Source organism: Pelophylax lessonae, assembly GCF_965119305.1.
Source record: "Pelophylax lessonae genome assembly, chromosome: 4".
NCBI lineage: Eukaryota > Metazoa > Chordata > Amphibia > Anura > Ranidae > Pelophylax > Pelophylax lessonae.
In genome coordinates, this window is record NC_138771.1 from 494,419,589 (window position 1) to 494,443,844 (window position 24,256).

At 42.1% G+C, this 24,256-nt stretch overlaps 1 protein-coding gene across 1 annotated transcript in view; it reads right to left on the bottom strand.

Moving 5' to 3' along the window:
- Positions 1-1,401: 1,401 nt before the first annotated feature.
- The window catches only part of BCL2L13 (BCL2 like 13), a 93,817-nt gene continuing 70,962 nt past the window's right edge, over positions 1,402-24,256 (bottom strand). The window contains exon 7 of the mRNA XM_082255756.1: positions 1,402-2,381. Within this exon, the coding sequence (XP_082111882.1) occupies positions 1,641-2,381 (741 nt within the window). The 3' untranslated portion in view covers positions 1,402-1,640. The remainder of the gene's footprint in view (positions 2,382-24,256) is intronic.

Below are 24,256 nucleotides of genomic sequence, written 5' to 3' on the forward strand. Positions count from 1 at the left end.
TGTCAATTTATGTAGCTCTGTACATTCACATCAGTTCCTGCACCCTCGAGGAGCTTAAAATCTAAGGCCCCTCTCTGACATACTAGGGCAAATTTAGACAAGAACCAAATAACATACCAGTACGTCTTTGGAGTGTGGGAGGAAACCAGAGTTCCCTATGGAAACCCAAATACACGGAGACTCCAAGCAGATACTACCCTGCTTGAGATTTGAACCAAAGACCACAGGGCTGCAAGGCCAAAGTGCTGGTAACCACTAATCCACTGAGCTGCCCTTTATTAGAACAGACATATAATAAAATCAATAATAAAAACACCCATCACCTACACGTCTATATCACCACCAAAACAATATACTAATCCAGATATTGATCACTAAGTGGGATATTAATCTGCCCTTGTTTGTACTTTCCTCTTCATGATTTTATGCAAGTTGCAGTAGCCCCAAACTTGTTTTTTTCTATATTTTGCGGTTTGCAAAATTATATACCCAGGGGCTTGGACTCTTAATTTTGGTCTGAAGTAACAATTCATTTACTTTTACGTTTTTATAACTATCTCTGAAGCAATTAGGAATCTTCAGGAATTTTAAAGTGGAACTTTTAATTTTATAAGCCTCCCCTGCCATGAGAAAAAAAAAAAGCCTGTCAGGCTTTCCTTATATAGTATGTCATTCTGTCCATTTCCTTTGAGCTCAGCCTGTTATTTACACAGCCACTAGGGGCACATCAAACAGGCTTGGCTTACAGTACCCTAGGACTGAGTGGCACTCACATGTCACTACATGGGCGCCTCTGAAAGAAAAGCCCGCCGTTCCCGGCTGATGGGGAACCCTCATGAGATGTCACCAGGCTTGCTTGACTAATGGTAGAAAAGGGTATGAAATGTGTTTGTTTTTTATATTAAAAAAAAATGGGGGGGGGGCGCCTTGGGGTGGGTGGAGAGGGGTCCAACATGGCTGGAGTTCCGCTTCAAAAGTTAGATGACTTCCACATCAAATTTGATGCATTGGTGCAACAATTATGGCTCCCTCTAGTGACAATCTGCCACCATATATTTTACAGTGTTCAAATGACACCTGCTTTTTGGCATGGAAATAGATTCCTGCTATGGCCTCACAAGCAAAGTCTTATGAAGACAGAATTTTTGTTTGGATTAAGTAGACATTGTACAAAAATAGTATTATATCTGTCTCCCTTCCCGCCCACGTAGCTCTGGCTTTTAACTTTCTGTACTTAAAATCGGAACTAAGCCGCAGGCCATACAGGACTTATTCTCCATTAAATATATTTTCTTACAACTTTTTTGGTATTTAAAAGATGGCCACTACAATATAGTATTGAGCCCCAGTGCCTCCATTTTTTTTTTTGCCATAGTGCTGAGATAATACAAAAAAAAAAAAAAAAAAAAAGAAGAGGTCTGGCAGTGATGGTCGCAGCCTTAGGCAAGCCTGTGTGGTGAAAATGGGGATTATCGACGATAGCAGGGAGGTTCTTGTGTTATTCAGGGGAGCCCCTTGCTGTATAGGAAATTTACTTTTTATCTTTGCACTGGCAGGGGAACGAGCATCGTAGGCGTACAAGGGACACTGGTCACAGACTTATTAGAGGGAGAAGCAAAACTGCTGTTAACCTGGCCAGGCTACTTCTTTCTCAGTGCCACCACCATGCCCACGGCTACTGCCAAAATGGCCACAGCTGCTGCTCCCCCATACAGCAAGATGGATTTGCCCTCGGGAAGGAAAACGGGTTTCTCTTCCTCCATCTTGGGTTGAGGCAGTTGAGGGGAAATGGCAGCTTCGATTTTTTCCGCCTCTGATGGAGGGGTGACCTGGATCTGCTCTTTGGATTCCTCCAGAGTGGCCAGGGGCTCCTTTTCTGAAACTCCCTTTATAGGTATGTCCACTTTTGGGGGTTCTGGTTGTGTTACAGGGGGAGGAGGGGTCTCTTCTTCAGCTGGAGGGGTTGCAGCCACGGGAGCGGTTGTCACAGCTGGAGGGGCCTTCAGTATTTCCCTCTCCTTAGCTTCTTGTTGCTCCAGTCTCTGTTCCACCACAGCAGCCTCCTCAATGACCTCTGCGATCTCCTCCTTCTCCACATGGACAATGTCAGAGTTTGAGGAGTTGTTCTCGCTGCGCTCCTCGGCCCCGCCATTGCTGTCCAGGCTCTTCAGCTCCTCAGGATCCATCGCCACCTGCTGCCAGGACTCAGGCCCCAGGGAGGTGGGAAGGCTCTCTGTGTGCCAGGAGGAGGAGACAGCAAGGCTCTCGGGGGGGCTGACCTGCTCAGAGTTGTCACTGGTAAGGATGTAGATGTCGTTGCTGTCTTCAGCTATCAGCCCCGGGATATCGTCTTCCTCAGTGTCCAGGCTGAAGACTGTGCCCTAAAAACATGCATAAAACAAAGAAATTACTTATTAGAAATCCCTAGTTCATTGAAAGAACACTTATTGATTAAATAAAATGCCACCAAAACACCTTAAGACACTTTACTACAATTTACAAATATATGTTACAGGTCAACTCCACCCAGGCCAACTCAAGTCCTTAAAATATCTCCCAATATCGCTCAACTTCTACGAAATCAAACAATGGCATCATCCTCGTCTGGATGGGGATTTAAAATAAACAATTTTATGAGACTGACACCTTTGTGTTTCTGCCCCTCCCAGAAACTCTTAACAAACAACTTCGAGGAAATCTCATCACTGGATGCTTCCAGCAATATAAGGCAGTGGTCCTCAACCCTGGTCCTCAGGGCCCACTAACAGGCCAGGTTTGCAAGATAACTGAAATCTTTCCCAGGTGATATAATTTGCTGCTCAGTGATTGCAGTATTCTAGTCTGCATCTCCCCAAGGTAATACCTAAAATCTGGCCTGTTAGTGGGCCCTGAGGACCGGAGTTGAGGACCACTGATATAAGGAACCTGATTGAAATGTAAGCTCTTTACAAAACAAACCTAAACAAAATGTGGCAGGAGATGGCCTTAACCCAACAGTTTCCACTCAAAACTGAATTGTCAAGTTAGGCAAAAGTTGACCTTTACACACTCCTGGATTATTAGCATTTACATTTCTTTTAAGATTCTGAATCAGGCATTGTTGTGGGTTCAGTGGAACATAAAAACTATTTGGATTTCTCAAAAAGCATTACTACTTCTAATGCCTCTGAAGCAGTCTGCAGCCCCAGAGAATGGCAGGGGCTTCCAAGACAGACATTAAACTCCATGAGTAGCTTTACTATCCACTTTAGTGCCTGAATTGCAGGTTGTGAAATGAGGCACATTTTGGAAACCATCGGATGCAGCATTATCCCAGGCAGAGATGACACATTAATAATGATGAGATGGCCTCTTCTCTCCCTGGACCCAGCTGAAGAAGCGATTATGTGTTTTTTGGTGCCTCCCGGGACTGTTTGGAGTTTCGACACCAGTAATTGTTTACTGGTTTTGTTCATCAGGCTGCCGCAGGGACTGAGGAGCATTAGAGGCTCCAAAAACCTACCAGGAACTTGTAGCAACATTGCTAAGAGGGAAAAAGTAATAGGCAAACTGCTAAATAATGCTAAAAAAGCTAAGTTTTATTTGTATGCAAATAGCCACAATCATTTTAGAAAAAAATACACTCCTTTCCATGGCAAAAGAAATATACTACATGTGTGAGAGCCTGTTCATTACACCTACACTATATGGCCAAAAGTAAGTGGATTCCCCTCCAAAATTAGGGAGTTCAGGTTTTTCCAGTGAGGGGGACTATTAATGCTTCAGCATACAAAAACATTTTAGACAATTGTGCTCCTCCAACCAGTGGTAAAAGTTTGGAGGAAGGCCCTTTCAGTTTCAGCATGACTATCCTCCGGCTTACAAAGTCAACTCCATAAAAGGCATGGCTTAACCAGTTTGATGTGGAGAACTCAAGTGGCCTGCCCAGAGCCCTGACCTCAATCCCATTAAAAACCTCTGGGAAGATCTAAAACACTGACTGAGTCATAACTTTTCATCCAACATCAACTGTACTTGAGCTCACAAATAGGCACAAACTTTCACAGACATACTCCAAAGTCGCGTGGAAAATCTGCCCTAAAGTGTTGATCCTGCAAAGGAGTGGGCTTCAAACTTTATATTAAATGGCCATGGTTGTAGAGTGGGATATCCAACAAGTTCATATAGGTTTAATAATTAGGTGTTAACAAACCTTTAGCCATAAAGTATACTTTCTAATGTTGCCTGCATGTCTAATTGTCAGCTACAAGCATAGGAACCTGAAACTTAGAGAAGGATGAGTGGCGACTTTCAGAGGCTAACAGTGGGACCTATGTAAAATTATAAAAAATGATAAAATCAAACCTGCGCTCCCCAAAATATAACAGCAGCTAGCATAAAACACTGGTAAAGCGCTGATGAAGAATAAAAGTCCAACAGAATATACATATATATATATATATATAAAACAGTTCAATGATAATTTGGCAAGATCTTCCACCCGGGTGCTAAGGTCATGCAGTAGTGAGCCAGATCCTCCACCTCCGCCAAACACAGACTCTTACCCTAATGTGTGGACCATTGTTCCCACAATGGTCAAGCTGCACAGTGGGTGATTTAAAGGATCACTCAGCCTTATACATCCGGATCAATCTTGTATTTAAGATAGTGAAGTAACACTCACCAAAACGGCAGATAAAATGCACATATCACTCTACATGGAACTCCTTGTTTCCAACCGATAAGAATCTTATCAGTTGGAAACAAGGAGTTCCATGTAGTGTGATATGTGCATTTTATCTGCCGTTTGGTGAGTGTTACTTCACTATCTTAAAGAGGTTGTAAACCCTCTTTTGGAAGTTGTACCTATAGGTAAGCGTTTAATAAGGCTTACCTATAGGTACTGTAAATATCTCCTAAACTTGCACCGTTTAGGAGATATTTAATGTTAATGCAGCTGATTACGTCATTGGCGCATGCGCTCTGAAGGAACGGCCATCTGTGCCGTTCCTTCAGAGCCCTGTGCCAATCAGATGGCAGGAGGACACGAACCTGGAAGCAGGACGGCCTAACAAGTCAGTTGTCCTGTCGCTGTGCGGGTGGCACTGCGGGGGCTTCGTTCTAAGGTAAGTATTTCATAAGAGCTAGTATGCGATGCATACTGGCTCATTATGCCTTTATCTTAAAGGTTTTTTTTTTCTAATATTTTCGTGAGGGTTTACTTCCTCTTTAAATAAATCATTGGAAACTCTTTACACTATGAGTCTTTCTTCTCTTTTATGCATGAGGTATATCGTGGCTACGGAAGAGATTTCAATACGAGATTGGTCCGGATGTATAAGGCTAAGTGATCTTTTAAATCACCCACTGCGCAGCCTGACCATTGTGGGTACAATGGTCCACACATTAGGGTAACAGTCAGTATGTGGTGGAGGATCGGGGCTCACTTCTGCATGACCTTCGCACCCGGGTGGAAGATCTTGCCAAATTATCATTGGACTATTTTATATATAATCTGTTGGACTTTTATTCTTGAGCAGCGCTGCATGTGTGTGTTTGTATAACAGTTGGACCTCCCTGCCATTGTTCCAGACTCAGCAGCTATTCACCTGGCTGTTTGGGCTGTTCCCATCCATGCATATTCTAGCTCCTCTTTTTAAATTCTCTATATTATTAAATAAATAAAAACCTTAAGGCTACATTCACACCTGAGCGTAGCGTTTTTCGCGCGTTTTTTACCGCGATTTTTGCGGCGTTTTTTACCGCGATTTTTGTGCAGGCGTTTTTACATTGAATAGAGATCAATGGAAAACGCCTGAAATCTGCCCAAAAAGAAGCTCATGTACTTTTTTGAGCGTTGGGCGTTTTGTATACAGCGTCAAAACGCTCAGATGTGAACAGGGGCCATTGAAATGAATAGGATTTGTCTTGTTGGGCGTTTTGAGAGCTGATCCTAGAGCAGAAAAACGCCCCAAAAACGCCCCAAAACGCCTAGATGTGAACGGAGCCTTAAAGGGACCATGGAAAAACCTCATAATGGGCACAGCAGAAATGCAGACCCAGGAAAGCCACACAGGGATGGTGGGAGCGTTTCATAACGGCACAGAAATTGAGCGGACCTGGAAGCTCAGCACAAGTATGGTGGGAGCCTATTTTATTGGACAAAGCAGGTGTGCAGACCCAGGACCTCAGCAGGATAGTACAAACCCTTCATAATGGGCATTCAGAAACTGAATATTCTTTTTGAGTGAACTGACCCAATAAACATGTCAAATTAGTTTGAGCTGACACCACAGAGTAATGGTTATTACATTAGGTCCACAATTAAACACTGGGTGGGCTCCTGATATGCTCGTCTAAATGCTGCTGTACATGGCGGCGTCATTTTTAGCAGTTCAGTGGAGCACTGTATTTTCCACTATAACCCCACCCCTCCCCAGGACTAAACTACCACCTGACAACACGAAAGATGGAGAAACTTCTACACTGTCACTAAGTGAAAGTCCAATTTATATTAACCAGCTTGTAAATTTAGTTGGTTTCTTTTAAACAGAGGCAAAGACAGAAATCCATATTAAAGCTGGTCTGGACACAAGAACATTAGCAGCTTCTGCTCATCTAGCCTGTGCAGGGCTTCTGGATGCTGTTAGATTGTTATATAACTGTATGACTGAGTGGTTTTGCAGGAGGTGGGGACTGGGTAAAACATGGCTGGATAATACATGTCATCGCCCTTCATTCTGCAGAAGGGAAGGCACAACCTTACTCAGCAAAGAGAATTTTCCAGTGCAGAAACCTAGTGCAGAAAATCAGAACTCATCTTGTCCCGGTCTGGCCTCAGCAGAATGAATTGATTGGTTGCTACAAATTAGTGCACTTAGGAATTAGCGCTGATTATTGAATAAGACAGCAAAAGTACAAAACATGATATGTATGGTCTAACAGAACGATGAAATATTTGCGGTATAACTACAGAGAACTCTGTCCTGGGGAGAAATGCAGATCTGCTTTGTCAGGGGCGATTACCTCTGCAAGAAGTAATACCTGGAAGGGTTATACGGACTCATCACTTAGATTTACATTTATAATGTTAGCTCCATGTTGAAGTAAACCTACCAGAAGGAAAACAGGAAAGCTACTTCAGAGGGGGAAAATAGTTTCCATTAGTAGTACGAGGTTGTGACATCAGTGGCAGGTGGATGGAACCCCAAGGGTGAAGGTGCCCCCCCATGTTCGAAATGCAACCTTTCCAAATCCCAGATCTGGATACAGCCTCTGGTATACACAGGGATCCAGGGTCTACAAAATCCCCTGGGATTAAACACAGTACAGATAACTGAAATGGCATAGAACAGTTAACAGCACATAGCTTCTGGAAAGCCGGACATATTGGTCTAATAAAAACTGAAAATTCAGCTCAGAAAATTCAGCTCAGGTTAAAAAAAATGATAACCTAGTTTTAGACAAAGCACCAAAAACAAGAGAAGGCAATTACCTGATTTTATTCAGGTGTATAGGATTAAAAAAAAAAAAAAAAAAATACCCTCAGCCTGTACATTCTAAGGGGTTAACGCACAAGCAGTATGTGACCACCTTGGGGACGGGCGTGTGAAAGCGCAGGGTCACTGATGCAGAAGAGATGGAGCTGGCATAAGCCAGCCCCAAGCAGCTATCACTGGGAACGCCCAGCCCCATTCCACACTTTTTATAATTAAGCATCACATTCTCTTCATGTTAATAAAGGCCAGTTCTTAACTAACATGAGAATACTGTACAATAAACAGACTGACGGGTCATAACTACTTGCTGTGGGTCTTAAATTCTCATCCTGGTATACATCTTCTGCACCCAGCTGCCCTGTCCACTAAACTGTCCTAATACTGAGCCTGTGAAAAGGCCGTAAGTGTGTTCTCTGGATTCTGCACCGCCAACCTCTCTGCATCCACTGCAGCTTTCTACACACATACTGATGCATGAGAGGGTGGCTGCAGAGCACAGTATCCTCCCTCCCCAAATAAGTAAATTCTATCAATTCAGTCATTGTTATATCATACCTGTAGGATATCTGGGCCCCCCCAGACATCTAGTCAAAAAACTCCCAGTTACCAATGCGCTTGTTCTGCCTTGTTGCTTCGACGTGAAAACCTTAGGATGATCACTTCCAGTATTAAAGAAGTGAAAACAAACTATTTTTGTGTCCTAGCAATAAGGCAGGACATGGGTGTTGCTAACTGGCAGTTTTTTGGCCAAGTTTCCTGGGAGGCCCGAATGGCTTACAGTCATATTAAAAAAAAAAAAAGTTACTCAACATTTTACAAAGTTGCGTTTTTTTTAAATACCTACTGGGACCCCTTGATTGATTTTGATTTTCTAGAAAAGGTGAACTTTATTACCTTCCACATGATTCCCAGCTGACTCTTACTGGTCTGGGATGGCTCAAGATTCCACCATCATCTGCAGAACAGACTGTTTGAAGTCCTTTAGGTAAGGGCAACCAGAAAAGTACTTATTCACTTTAAGGCTGCATTCACACTTGAGCGTAGCGTTTTTTACCGCGATTTTACTGCGATTTTTACCGCGATTTTACCGCGATTTTTTCAGGCGTTTTTCATTGACATCTATCAAAAACGCTGGTAATCAGCCCAAAAAGAAGCTCATGTACTTTTTTCAGCTACAGGCGTTTTGCAAAACGCTCAGATGTGAACAGGGGCCATTTAAATGAATGGGGTTTTACTTGTTGGGCGTTTTGGAAGCGTTTCTTTTGAGCGTTTTTGGAGCTGAAAACGCCCAGGTGTGAATGGAGCCTAAAGGAGGCTTACAATGCTCTTCAATAGGAATACCACGACAGAACTTAGTTTGTGGCTGGAGAAAATGGACAGGTGGGAAGATAACTGCCTGTACTACTCAAATGTATTCCATGTCCAGGAACCACTACAATATTCAGCAGCAATGGCAGTACATGCCCATATCTGAGATCTTCCCTTCTCTCCCTGACCACTGCAGGTACTGTAGAGAAATTCAGAGCAAAAGCATTGAAATTGCTCCCAGCAGCTTAGCTATTTCTGCTCCTCTCCCCAGCAGTGACTCCGCAGCTCAGCTTCCCTCTCTCACCTGTGAAAACCTAGCTTTTCTTGCTCCGACACCCAATAGTAACTTAGCAGTTCAGTTCAACCTGCTCCCCCTTCCCAGCAGTGACAGAGCAGCTTGGCTTCTCCTCCCAAGAGGAACTCAGCAGCTCAGTTCACCCCGCTCCCCTTTCCCAGCAGTGACTCATGAACTCAGTTCTCCCCTCCCCCCAGTGAACTCAGCTGCCTAGCTCCCATTGTTCACCCACCCAAATAGTGATATAGCAGGTCAGATCATTCTTTTCCCACTTCCCAATCGTGACTTAGAAGCTCAGACTATTAACCCCACACAGCTGTGACTTGGCAGTTCAGCTCCCCCCACCTAGCAGTGGCTCAACAGCTTAGCTCACTCTGCGCCACACTCCCAGCAGTGACTTGGCTGTTCAGCACCACCATTCCAGCTCCTATTCTCTGCCTACATTAGTAAATAAAAGGCTTGTAAGTCACAACTGGGAGGCAGGTGCACTGAGCTGCTGAGAACAACTTGGATAATTTCAGTGCTACCGCCGTAAAGTTTGGGGGTGAATTTCTTCACAGTACCTGCAGCAACAGGGGACAGTGAGGGCTTGTTGTAAGTGTCCTTTAATCCTTGCTAAGAATGTGTAAATATATAGGACTATCCATAGCTTTGGCTCAATTCTACATTAAGGTTTGTGTCGAAAGATATGAATGCTACAGTCGCAGTCTCAGAACGGTCATCCACACAGCTCAATGAAAGTGAACAGTAGTCAGGTGTCATGCAAATAAAGCATACAAGTCAATCATAAACCCAGTCCGCAACAGAATGGATTATAACAGAATGGCAAACTCCAGAAATTATTCCCACAATTCATTATTGCCACTGTTATTGTTTTTTACTGTTTGATTTTTTTTTTTCCCCCTGCGATGGGAAAAAAAACACTTGTTAACAGAACGAAAACAGGGCTTGCAAAAAACGCATACAAAAAAAAACAGTGCGCTTAAAGGTTCAGTTCACATAAAAAAAAAAAAAAAAAAACATCTTTTGCAGGTAAAAAAAAAATGTGCATTTATTTTTTTTTTTTTACTTTGAGCCTGGAAAGTATTGCACTCCCGCAGACTTGTCAGTACATCTGTCTGCTTGCACATCATACGGGCAGGCAGATACACACTGACAACAAGAGACGATGAACTACTAGAGTGCTCAACGCCATGGTAGTTCATTAAGAACTACAAGCCGAAAAGGCTGTTGGTACTTGTCGTTTCCCATTCACAGAACTGTGAATGAATGCTGTGGCTGGGGGGAGGGGAGCCCTGCACTGCCAAGTTTTTATTTTTAAATAGTGACAGCAAGTGGGTGGGGGGGGGATCCCCTGCTTGCTGTCACTAGAGGCAGTGGCTGCAGGAATGGGAATAGGTTAGAAGTTCCTAAAAATGGGTGGAACATGTAACATTTTCCCCGAAAGTGAACTTATCCTTTGCGGGATGCAAGGCTCCTGAAAAGGGCAAGACACACTCATAGTCCACCTAGTTAAAAAGGCCTGGCGGACCTCTCCCCTCATGGTCAGCCAAAGCCAACTACCAAGTTCTAGATGGCGGGATATCCCAAAGAGAGACCCTCCAGTTCAGGGGAGAAAGGAACCTGATGGCCCCACATCTCCCCCCTAGACTTCAGGGTAGGCCTAAGGACCCACAACCCCCCATCCAAGTGAAAAGAAACATGGAAAAAAGTGCAAGTGAAACATATGGAAAGAAAAAAATCATTAACAAAAAAATAAGTGGCAGTACATTGGCTAGGCCTTGTGGCCTAGTAACAAATATTGCCCCAGTCTTGGCCAAAAGCCCTATCCCAAGAGGTGCAGTGCAGAAAAAGCGACAGGGGATGTGGCCATATGCTTGATCTCACCATGGGTTTCCTAGGCTCAAAGTATACTAAGAGTACCCATGAGGCAACCAACTGCCAAATGGCACTGACACCACGGATTCTCTGCCTTCCCAACCCATAACCAGACCAGGCAGTACCATGCAAATCAGGAGGCACTGGGTCCTTCAAGTACATCACAGCAGAATTACTTTCATGCCCCATCTTACCCAATGTCCTAGTTTTTGTTCCTACAGGACAAATCTTCACAGCCTCCATCATACCAGCAGGTATACCATACAGCCAGCCATTCCTACCATAAGGCCAGAATAGATAGTCTGTTTTTTTTATCTGGTGGGCATATGAGGGATGCCCAATATCAGCGCTCCTTGCAAAAGGCCAGAATGACAGTGAAGCACCCCTACTGGACACTGATAGGAACAGATACTACACTTGATCTTAGCCAAAAGGCCAAAGAAGATGAATAGTGAAGGGAATTGTTAGAAGTTCTGTTTCATTGCTGTCTGTATCCCTATTGGGAAAATTTCCCTTTACTTCCTGAAATCTTCACCCAATAGGGACACAGACCGCAACAAAAACATGAAAGAGATTCTAACCCTCATTACTTTATCCAAAATTTAAAGTGGTTGTAAAGTCACTAATCATAAATCATGGAATCGCCTTTCTTACAGAAAGATATACTGTGCAGTATCTGTGTTTTTTTAAAAACAATGCAGCGAAATACCATATTTCAGAGCGTCGCTGCGTGCTCACGTGACCTCCCTGTTTGTTTGTCATTTAGCCCCTGGCTAAACAGAAAAAAAAAAATTGGGAGAAAGGCTCAGGCTCGTCTCCATTTAATTCTCTACGAATGCAACAGGAGTAGTGAGACTTCTGAGGGGCAGAATAACACCACTGAGGGTTATCCAAGTAGGTGTTTCAGTGCGTCAACTTTATTCTAAAGCTAAAATATGAATTTTAGACACTTTGCCCCTTTAACTTACTTTTGCCATAGAGATAGAATATGTAAATAATTTCAGGCCTGTCAATTGCTGTCAGGAATACGAGCCTCTGCTTGTGTAATGCAGAATAACCGTAATCCCTTGAAAACAGGAGCTGCTCTGCAGGTTAACCCTTTACCTAGCCTGCACAGAAATGAAGGGAAAAAAATGCACAGGCACAAAAATCAATGAAAAAGTAAACAAATATTAGAGTTCCAAATATATATGATAATCGCACAGTGTTAATGGTTTGAAACACTAAATCCCTACAGTCCTTAACCGGTTGCCGACCGCCGCACGACTATATACTGCGGCGGTCAGCCCCGGCCAGGCAGAGTGACGTATCGGTACGTCACTGACTTGCGAGCCTATCGCGGGCGGGCGCGCGCCCGCCGAGGCGCGCGACCGCCGCGGCTCGTTCACAGGCAAGTCAGTGCGTGTGACCGGCGGACTCGATGTCCGCCAGTCACACTGCGATCGCTCCTGTGAAGGGAGAAAGACAGAGCAGCTTGTGTAAACAAGCTGCCTGTCAGTTCTCCCTGTGTAAAAGTGAAGATCTGTCCGTTCTACTATGTAGAACGGTTGATCTTTGCTTTTACACCAATAGGAATGTCCCTACACAGTTAGAATCACGCCCCTAGGACACACTTAACCCCTCCCTGTCCAATAAAGTTAACCCCTTCCCTGCCAGTGTCATTTTTGCAGTAACAGTGCATATGTATAGCACTGATTACTGCAGTAATGTCACTGGTAACCCCAAAAGTGTCAAAAATGTCAGTCAAGGGTCCGATCTGTCCGCCGCAATGTTGCAGTACCGAAAAAAAAAATCGCAGATCGCCGCCATTACGCGTTAAAAAAAAAAAAAAAACAAAAATGACAAAAATCTTTCCCTTTGTTAGTAAACGCGATAACTTTTGCGCAAACCAATCAAAATACGCTTTTTGCGATTTTTTTTACCAAACATAGGTAGCATAAAACAAATTGGCCGAAAAATGTTAAAAAATTTTGATTTTTACTTTTTTTTTTGGGGAATTTCATATAAAAAAATGTGAAAAATATTGTTATTTTTGCAAAATTTGCGCTCTTTTTTTGTTTATAGCGCGTGATCAAAAAATCGCACAGGTGATCAAATACCACCAAAAGAAAGCTCTATTTGTGGGAAAAAAAGGACGTCAAATTCGTTTAGGTACAGCGTCGCACGACCGCGCAATTGTCCGTTAAAGTCACGCAGTAAAAAAGCGCAAAAAAACCCCTGGTCCTTTAGCAGCCAAATCCTCCGGGGCTTAAGTGGTTAAATGCTAAACCAATATATATTTAAATTGCATACCCAAAAGAAAGATGTATTTGTTAAATTAATATATGGATTACATTACATTATATATATATATATATATATATATATATATATATATATATATATATATATATATATATATATACACACACACACACACATATATACACACACACACACTCTTATACAGTATACACAGACACAGTACATACATACAGACGAACCTACCCATGCACAAAACTGGTCTTTTTTTTTGGCACTATGCTTTAAAGAAACAGTTTTTAGGTTAAAGATCCAAAAGGGATTGCGGTATACAAGTAGGCAAATATTTAACGGCAAGGAACCCTTGAAATAACTTTCCAGGCTCAGGAACCTCTACTGATGACTACATCTACAGCTCACAGTACATTAGTATGATGGTCAGTGGGAAGAATACTCCTTATATTTGTGGTTGTTGGGAATAATTCCCCCTTACAGATGGATAAAAAGATCATTGGCATCATTGGTTACTTATCTGAGAATCAGGAATTGTCCATTGCTTAAGCAACCCCTGGAAACATCTGGAGGAACCCTGGTTGAGAAAGGCTGATCTATACTATGCACTGGAAACTTGCAGCTTTTCTGCAGCTGAATTACAAGCCCCAGCAGGCGATGACAGTCATCGGCTAATACTTTAGGATCCTCAGGATAATAGGTTGGCTTTAACTAAAATGTTGCTATTGGGATTTAAACCCCTCAAATATTGCTCTCAAGCTGCGTAATATCAGTTAAGTAATAAACATATAATTACAGGGTGATAAGGGGTTAAACAATGCAGGTGACAAGGACGCTGCTAGCACAGACCTCTAGACTGCCCTCTACTCGCCAGCTGTACATTCCGTATAATGAAAGAGACCCTTACCCAGTGAGACAGCTGCAATCTTGCAGTTCCCTGTGTTGGAGACCGTCACATCTGCTCTGGACTAGGGACTAGTGGAGTGCACGGGATGGGAGGCGCGTGCATGAAAGGCACAACATGCAGGGGGCGCGCAGAGCGACCCAGTTTTGTTTAGGCTCTGACTCGGCTGCAGGGCAAATAGCAAACTGATGCCAAAACAAAGCTGGGAAAAAAAAGAGAGAGAGAGAGAGAGAAAGAAGGAGAATAGGAGGGAGATACAGAATATAAAAGATGGGGGTAGAGAAGTAGACAGATAAAAACAAGTGTAAAAAATAAAGGAGAAAGAGATACAGAGTGCAAAAGATAAAGAGAGACAAGAGAGAAAGAGCAAGGGAGAAGGATAGAGGGAAGTGAGGAGAGTATAGAAAGTTCTGATCAATATGTTGTGAAACAGACACCCATCATGTGACAGTTCCTAGCATCATTCTGTATTAATTGACTCACTGCAAAAAAATGAACTGCATCTTGCAGAGTGACAGAAAGCTGGCAATCAAAGTCTGAGACTATAGACTACTTCTACTATAGGCAGAATAAAAAAAAAAAAAGAATGCTGATCATAGATGGACTGAAATTTCGATCTATCTATAGCTATTCATGTTCAACAGAAGTCAATCTAACAATCAACTTTTGTTGAAGAGAACTGGTGTTTTTTTCTTAATCAGCCAGCTAAAGCCGATTGGAGAGTCCCGCTGTCAGAATACAATGGCACAAAGGGGAGGATTCCCCCATCCACCTCACAGTGTGGATGGTGGCATCAGTTTCTTCTCTTTTTTCATTTTTGATCAGCCCTCCGTAGGTTGGGAAGAAATTCTAATATTACCAAAATTTAAAACCCTAATCCTAAAAAAAAAAAAAAAAAAAAAAACCCTAATCCTACTCGTTAACAGATCCCAGCCTGTTACTATACCATTTAAGGGAACCCCCTTTTAGATCACCATCACTTCTGCCCAGCCAAACAGAGATTAGCCCAGAAATGGAGGAGAGGGGTTTTCCTGCACAGAAAGGAGAACAACCCCCCACCCTCAGATTAATGTCAGAAAGCCACACTATAAACCGATTGGTGGATATTGTCTGTCTCCTATTAGACATAAAATGCCTGCTAGAAAACAATCTGTCCATCACATGACTGGGATAAAAAAATGAAAGCCAGTCTTTTCCTGCAGATCAGATTCACAAGCAGCTCTGGACCAGACAGATAAACGGCAAACGATGGGCAAGATAGCCCATTACCGCCAAACAGGCCAAGTTTGTGTACATAAAAGTCAGCACTTTCAGGGTTCTAATGAGGAAAGTTGCAAAGTCTGCATCGCTTTAGACGTGATTTTTCCTTTGGGAGTATCTCACCAAAAATGAAAATGCTTGATGCAGGGGATGCCCAAAATCTAAATTGTATCTTAGCGTAGACTTCTGGGAAAATCAGTAAAGCAATCACACAAGCAGGAAATTATGTTTCTGGGGGTTTTCTGTACAACATCTGTGTACACAACGCCTCCAAGTAGCCATGTAACCATATAGCATTTTACAGAAAATGATAGAGCTGCAGATTGAAAAGTAAAGGTAATTTTTAATAACATTCAATCACAATATGACTTGTGTAGCAATTGTATAAGTTATATACATTTTTTTTTTAATTTGTCTGCCTTAATTCTTCGTAGCATAGATTCAACAAAGTGTTGGAAACAATACTCAGAGATTTTGGTCCAAATTCACATGATAGCATCACGCAGTTGCTGTAGATTTGTTGGCTGCACATCCATGATACAAATCTCCCATTCCACCACATCCCGAAGGTGCTCTATTGGATTGAGATCTGGTGACTGTGGAGGCCATTGGAGTAGTGACCTCATTGTCATATTCAAGACACCAGTTTGAGATGATTTGAGCTTTGTGACATGGTGCATTATCCTGCTGGAAGGAGCCATCAGAAGATAGGTACACTGTAGTCATAATGAGATGGACGTGGTCAGCAACAATACTCAGGTAGGCTGTGGCGTTTAAACGATGCTCAATTGGTAGTAAGGAGCCCAAAGTGTGCCAAGAAAATATCCCCCACACCATTACACTACCACCACCACCAGCCTGAACCATTAATACAAGGCAGGATAGATCCATGCTTTCATGTTATTTATGCCAAATTCTGACCTGGCCATTTGAATGTCGCAGCTGAAATCGAGACTCCTCAGACAAAGCAACGTTTTTCCAATCTTCAAGGTTTGATGTGTTGTGCATTCAGAGATGGTAATCTGGTTACAATGAATGGGTCTTTGTGTTATTGCTGTCTATCATTTCAAACCAGTCTGCCCATTCTCCTCTAACATCAGCAAGTCATTTTTGTCCACGCAACTGCCGCTCACTGGATATTTTCTCTATTTCAGACCATTCTCTGTAACCCCTAGATATGGTTGTGCATGAAAACCCCAATAGATCAGCAGTTTTTGAAATACTCAGACCAGCCTGTCTGGCACCAACAATGCAACGTTCAAAGTCACTTCAATCCCCTTTCTTACTCATTCTGATGCTCAGTTGGAACTTCAGCAAGTAGTCTTCACCACGTCTAGGCGCCTAAAATGTATTGAGTTGCTGCCATGTGACTGGCTGATTAGCAATTTGTGTTACCAAACAATTGAACAGATGTACCTAATAAAGTGGCCAGTGAGTGTATATAATGTATGAAAGTTTAAAACTATACAGTATTGGGTATAAAATTGTATATAAGGAACTGCTAAAATTGCTAAATACAACCAACAGTTCACTCTTCTATGTTATGGCAGAAGAGCCAACAAGACATTTTGGGATCGGACATCCTAAAAAATGCTGTGTCTCTGGCTGTTACCTGCATTATACTGAGAGAATAACCTGCAAGTAGCAGTGTAAATAATGATGATGATGTAAATACCATTAACATATGCTGAATTTTTATTTCTGGTTTAGTGCTACGGCTCCTGAGGAATATAACGGGCCACACACAGGTCCAAATCATTTACATTTTTCCCCAAAGTGTCAGTCTGTTAGAACTGCAGGGTTATTACAACCTATAAGTTGATTTTCCCTGAAAGGATTTTTGTGCCTTAGCATTATGGAAGGCAAGGGTATTTAAATACTTCGTACGATTAAATCACAAGGTTTTAGAACCTGAAACAGGCAGCAGCTTTTTACAATCCGATTTAAATCCACATGAACAAAACAAGTCATATGTCAGCATGATCATATCACATTATGTTAAATGGTAAATCAATTCTTACAACACACACACCTGGTGATCCTGCCAGTTCCCTATTCAGAGTGACAACACTATTGTGGGCAATCTGCTTGCTTCTGTGTTGCCACTTGTTCGGTTCTCTCAAAGAGCCGGCCCCCACGTGACACTCCTTGATGTTACATGCAGGGTGGTTCAGGGATCTTGATTGACAGCGGAGCATTTCCTCCTTGCACTGCTGTTTATAACTGCAGTCTATGTGAATGTGTGGGCAGGGCTCCAGCAGTCACGTAGTTGTGTTACAGTGATCTATATGTAAAATAATACTTCCATCCGGCTGGTTCCATGCACAGACGCTGCCTGACACTTGAGGTCTAGGCCTTTTTTCAACTCTTAGCCTTGCCATCTGGAGGGTCGCCTGCTCTGTGTGTTCTGCTGGCCCGGTTTCCTCCCCCCCAACTCCTGGGGAGACTGAACAGCACAACAACTTTTTCCCTTTTGTCTGGGAGGAATTTAGCGTTCTTTTTCAGCGCATTCTTTCTTGATAGTCTGGACATGTGGATATGTTTATACAGTAGGGTCCGGTCAAGTGGACCTTGAAGCGGTTGTAAACCTGAAAAAAAAAAAAAACCCTGCAAAACAAAGGCATAATGAGCTAGTATGCATCGCATACTAGCTCATTATGAATTACTTACCTTAGAACGAAGCCCCGACACGGACCCCCGGACACCGCTGTGGGAGCGGACATGATCCCTCGGCATCTCCTCCGGGTTCGGCGGCTCCGGCGCGGTGATTGGCCGGAGCCGCAATGACGTGACTCCCGCGCATGCGCGCGGGAGTCATTTTCCGGCAAGCTCCCGGCATGGAAAGCTGAAGGTCCGCTGGACCTTCAGAGAGTATGCGCCGCTCACGTGAGTGGCTGCATGCAGTGCAAATATCTCCTAAACCGTGCCGGTTTAGGAGATATTAATTGTACCTACAGGTAAGCCTTATTATAGGCTTACCTGTAGTTAAAAGTGTCAAAAAGCGGTATACTACCGATTTAAGTATCTGTATTCACTGGCTATTGCTACAATTCAAGATTTCTGTGCTTTTCTCCTGATGAAGCAAAATTGTGTCTTTCCGAAACGCGTCAAGGTTAATCCAGCACAGGCTATTGATACTGTTGATGCGCAGACTTATATGTATATATATACTATGGAAATGTTTCATGTTCATTGTTGATGATCATCATTGTGGTGTTATGTATCTTTTAGCTATGTTTTACAATAAATTTAATGTGATTTTACTTATCCTTGTATGTCTTGTTAAAGTCCCTTGGGCCCTCATTTTTTTGTTTCTATATGTAAATAATATCATGTGAAACAAAGCTATAAAAGCAAATATAGGGCAGCTGAGAAGAATACAAAAATATTTTGTACAAAAGAATGGTCAATGTGCATACAGCACTGCTTGCATGTGTTTCCATTAAAATAAACTGTATTCTCCATGGGTGGATGTCAGATTGGAGGAGTGGGTGTTCCTTGGCAGAATGCATTTGCAGCAGATTTTCCTAGGTAGTTCCACATGCAATACTGGACTTCCATGACCAAGATAACTTAAAGCCAAAGAATGAAAGGGGCAGTTTGGGGAGAACAGAACTAGATGGTGCTGGAATTCTTCCAGCCAGGAGATGAAGCAGGCACTGTTTGACTTGCTTCATCTTTCAAAGGTTGACATACATGGATTGAAAACCAGCCGGTTACGCAGGGAACGTCCGAATTTTAATCCATGTATAGGCAAGTTGATCTATCGCTCGACTTGTGTACAACCAGCCTGCTGAAGAATTTTCTCTAAATCAGTGTTATCTGACGGTGGGAAAGTCTCTCGATTGTCCGAATACAAAGGATCAGTGGAAGGGATTTCCCACATCCTCAACAAGTGTCTGGATGGGGAAATCATTTTCTTCTGTTCAATCAGCGGGTGGAACAAGAGAAAATTACTTGGTGTATGGCCAGCCTAATGCACATTGTAATACGTTCACAGCGTGCGGTAAAATCAGAGTAAGCAGTTTCAGTACAGGAGAGGAATCTGTTCAACTGTGCAAGACTGAAGAGCAGTCTGGAGTTAAGATTTAGGAAACAGCAATGTCACACCAGGACAAAGACAAGGCCAGAGGGCTTGGGCACCTCACAACATCTGCACAGAGGACAGAGCAGGGAAATGAAATCTCTATTTCCTGAAGGATTACCTTCCAAGCAGTGAAAGCAGATGGATGGGGGCGCCTGTAATCCTGCCATCTAATCTGCGGGAGAGACAGAGGACAATCTGCCAGCGAGTCCACAGCCAGAGTTCAAAGTGCAACAGACACAACAGCGTGTCCAAGAAAGGAGAAAAGGCCGACGTGACATATTCAATAGTCAGCCGTGCCGACATTCTGCCTTTTTAGTGTTAAAATTCATAGAGCTGCTCATATCACTTGAAACAAATATTGCAAATCAATACTGGATAACTGTTTTCCTTTCAAGGGGTTCCCCTTAGAAGGTAAGCTGATTTGGGCATAGCGTCCTTTATCTCAACTTGTTTAAGTTGAGTTTAACCACTTGCCAACTGCCCTATAGCATATTTACTGCTACAGGGCGGTAGCACTGCGCAGGATCACGAATATATATGCGATCCTGCATTTCTGAGTTTTGGGTACGCCACCAGAGGCTCATCTCCGCTGTGCACAAGCCGATCAGCAGGTCTAGCAGACTCAATGTCCGCCAACACCCAACAATAGTTCGTTACACAAAGCAGGAACATGGATCAATGCCTTCTATTAGTAAAAACACCTCCCCCACAGTAGTAAAAGACAGGTTGAGCACACAGTTAACCCTTTAGCACTGATCACTGTATTGGCGTAATTGGTTCAAAAGTGTCAGTAAGGAGTCCGATTTGTCCGCCGCAATATCACTGTCTTGCTATAAGTCGCTAATCGCCACCATTACTATAAAAAAATAAATAAAACGTCTATAAATATATCCCATAGTTTCTAGACGCTATAACATTTGCTCAAACCTTTAAAAATACGCTCATTGGGATAATTTTTACCAAAAATATGTAGCAGAATACATACTGGCCTAAACTGATGAAGAAACTTGATGTTTTAAAAAAAGTTTATTGGATGTGTTTTATAGCACAAAGTTAAAAATATATATATTTTTTTTTTCCAAAAAAATTGTTGGCTTTTTTTTGTTTATAGTTTATAGCGCAAAAAATAAAAGCCACAGAGGTGATCAAATGCCACCAAAATAAAGCTCTATTTGTGGAGAAAAAAAGGACATAAATTTTATTTGGTTACAGCATCGTCAGTTAAAGTAACGCATTGCCATATTGCAAAAAAAGGCCTGTTCATGAAGGGGGGAAAATCTTCCAGAGCTGAAATGGTTAAGTTTGCCACATAGCAGCAGAATTTTTTCAAACGTGCGTATGGAACTCAAGAAAAAAAAATAAAAATTTTTCAGAGCATTTGATATGGACTCGACAATGTTCTGACAACCATGAAAAATGTTGTTTAATTGCCATGCCAATGTTCTAAATTCTGCATACAATTCCAGGATGCACAGGCTCAATACAGTAAGTAAAATTATTTCTGAAAAAGCGAAATTCAGTTAGAATTTCATTCACCCAAGACAATATCCTCATCCTTCTCCTTTGATTTTTCTTGTCATTTAAACAAATGTTAAAAAAACAATTAGCTTTTTACCAAAATTCTGTCTTATGGCCAGTTTTAGTCTGCATGATTTATTAAATAAAACTGAACTCCAAGCGCTTTAGAGAGAGCATAAGTCCCTCTTCAGGAGTAACAGCTGTTACTAATGAAAAGGGGAGCAATTCCCCCTCTAAAACAAGTCTTTTTTATTTTAATAAATTTAAAGCTTTTTTTTTTTTTTTAATTATGTAATCTGGATGGATCAAGTTCCTCTACAGAGTTTGGCAAAAGCTCTTTTGGATGTGACCCTGATTCAGCCGACAGCGGGCTAAAGTTGGCTGTCAGCAGAACAGACCAGGTCCAGGCTCTGCATGGATCCTGACAATGTCAGGATCCACCCAGATGCCGGAACAGCAGCTGGCTCCGTTTCTGAGACTATCAATGAAAGCCTGAGTCAGTCACTCCTGCCCCCTCCACTATCCGGCACTCTAGTGACTGAGTCTCCAATCTGTGCTCAGAGTGGACCTGAAAACTGAGCAATCAAAAGGTCTTTCATCGCTCATTTCTCGATGTAGAGCTGGCAGGGGACAGCTGCAGTATTCAAATCGATGCTGCAGCCATCTAAGTGAGTATGTATGTTTATTATTTTCACTTCCCCTGTACTTTTTAAGAATTAGTGCTTGGTTCGTGGCACGTTTCACCCAGCATTATTATTTGGTACGTTTTTTCCAGCCGATAGTATCTCTGTATCCATCCCATCTCAAAGATAGTAAGCATCTAATTAACCTGCTAGAACAGGTGGAAGTACAACCCAATACTTTCTTGGTAACAATTGATATTGAATCGTTGTACACAAGCTTAAAACAAGATGATGTATTGAATACTACCATTTCTGCCCTGAATACAAAAACTAATATAAAACCACGCCAAAAGAAATTCATTTGTGATGCCTTAAGCTTAGCCATGGAAAACAATTACTTCTGGCATGACGGGGGCTATTACAATCAAATTAAAGGCGTTGCCATGGGCGCCAAGTATGCCCCAAGTGTGGCAAATATTTTACTTGGCCAATGGGAAGAAAAGGAGATTTTTGCGAATTTAAACCCTTCTTTGGTCCTATATAAAAGGTTTATTGACGACCTACTCCTGATATGGAGTGGTCCTGAGGAGTCCCTGAAATTATTCATTGACCATATCAATGGAAATCAGTATGGATTGGTTTTTACGGCCACATGGGATAAAACGTCAGTAAATTTTTTGGACCTGACTTTGGTGAAGCAGGGTGGAGTTGTTTCTACTATGAGCTATTTCAAGGAAACTGACAGAAACAGCTATATCCCCACTAGAAGCGGTCACCATCCCAAATGGTTAGGTGCGATTCCAAAAGGGCAGTATATGCGTATAAAACACAATTGCAGAAATGATGAAGATTATCTTACTCAATCAAACCTTTTAACAGCTAGGTTTGTGGAAAAGGGATACAGACTAGAGGAGGTTCTCAAAACCAGAGATCTTGCGCGCAAAATGCCCAGAAATGAATTACTAAAAACAAGGAATAAAAATGTGGAAAATAAGGGTGAATTGGCCTTTTTAACTGATTTTAATCGTAACTACAAACAAGTTGAAGAAATTGTTCGGAAGTATTGGCCCATTTTAATGAAAGAGAAGACTTTGAATCAAATTCTACCTGATAGACCGCATTTTATATACAGGAAAGCCCCTAATCTCAGACATATGTTGGCTCCCAACATACCTGACCCTCCAAAGAGGAAGCCCACCTTTTTGGATGTAAAAGGCTTTTATCCTTGTAAAAAATGTAATGCCTGCCAAATGACCAAGAGAAATCCTAGAAAAATTACCTTTTTTCAATCAAAAGCGACAGGACAGAAATTCAATATCAATAGACTCATAACATGTAGATCTACTCATGTGACGTATTTAATTAGTTGTCCCTGCGGGTTGCAGTATATAGGCAGAACAACCCGCCGATTATCCGTTAGGATCAACGAGCATGTTGGGAATGTAAGGAGAGGCTTTTCCTAAACATAGCCTCTCCAATCATTTCCGCCTTTACCACAATAGGGACCCTTCCCTCATGTCTTTCTGCGGGATAGATGCAGTAGATAATCACTGGAGAGGAGGAAACATGACTAAAAAAATTTCCATGAATGAGACCCAATGGATCTACAAAATGAACACTTTGCAGCCATTGGGTATGAATATTGATATAGATCTGAACTGCTACATTTCAAACTTCTAAGAAAATTTTATCACCTTCAACCTATATATTTATATTTTATATTTTATACTTTTAAAATTTTAGAAATATAATGAAATTTGAGGATTCATATTACATTTATATATATATTTTTTTAGTTTTAGGATGTTGATTAAATAAATATATCCACTAGTATTTCATAATATATATTGGGAATTTTAAATATGTTTTTATGAAATAAACTGTTTTTAGCGCAAACAGCATTCCATCTAATATGTATCAATTTAATTTAAATTTGGAATTAGGATCATAGACATAGTTTTTAAACTTTTTGCTCTAAGGAATAGTAATGGTGTACACCGGAAGAGCATCGATAGTGATAAACATGTCGGAATAATCTTTCCAAATCTTTCCAAGTTTGTCCCCGGAAGGCACCCTTATGAAGGGGAGAACCTAACAGTCTATTGTTGAGTGGGCAGTTCTAGAAGCCGGTGGACAGTGATTGGATGCTGCGAGCGCACCAGCCTCTATTTATTATGTGAGGAAAATTACGGTCACATGATCCCCTGATGACGTCAGCGCGGCTGACGAAACGTGCTTCGGGACACGTGAGACCGTAGAGTTCCGGTGAGGTGGAGCGCAGATGCGCAAGCAGCGTCCCATCCACCCGATCAGCTGTATTGTACTTCCAGGCGAAAAATTACTGCTTTGATGTAAGTGCAATTCTTTTCATTAAACCCCAGTATGTGACGATATTACACCATTGGAGTTTCCTTTGTTCTTTTTTGCATTATGATGCCCGGAGATCCGGAGCTTCTTAAAGGCATTTGGGCCAATATCCTTTGAGCAGAGACAGCGCTGAGGACCATTTTGAGCCTATGTGGGGATCATTGCCGTTTTTGACCCCCCGTAATTAAGGGGTCATCTTTGTCTGGTAAGAGGTATATTGTCTTACCACTGGGTGGAGGTGTTTTTGGTGAAGGTTCCCATCTAGTCCAACTTTGCTGCTGAAGA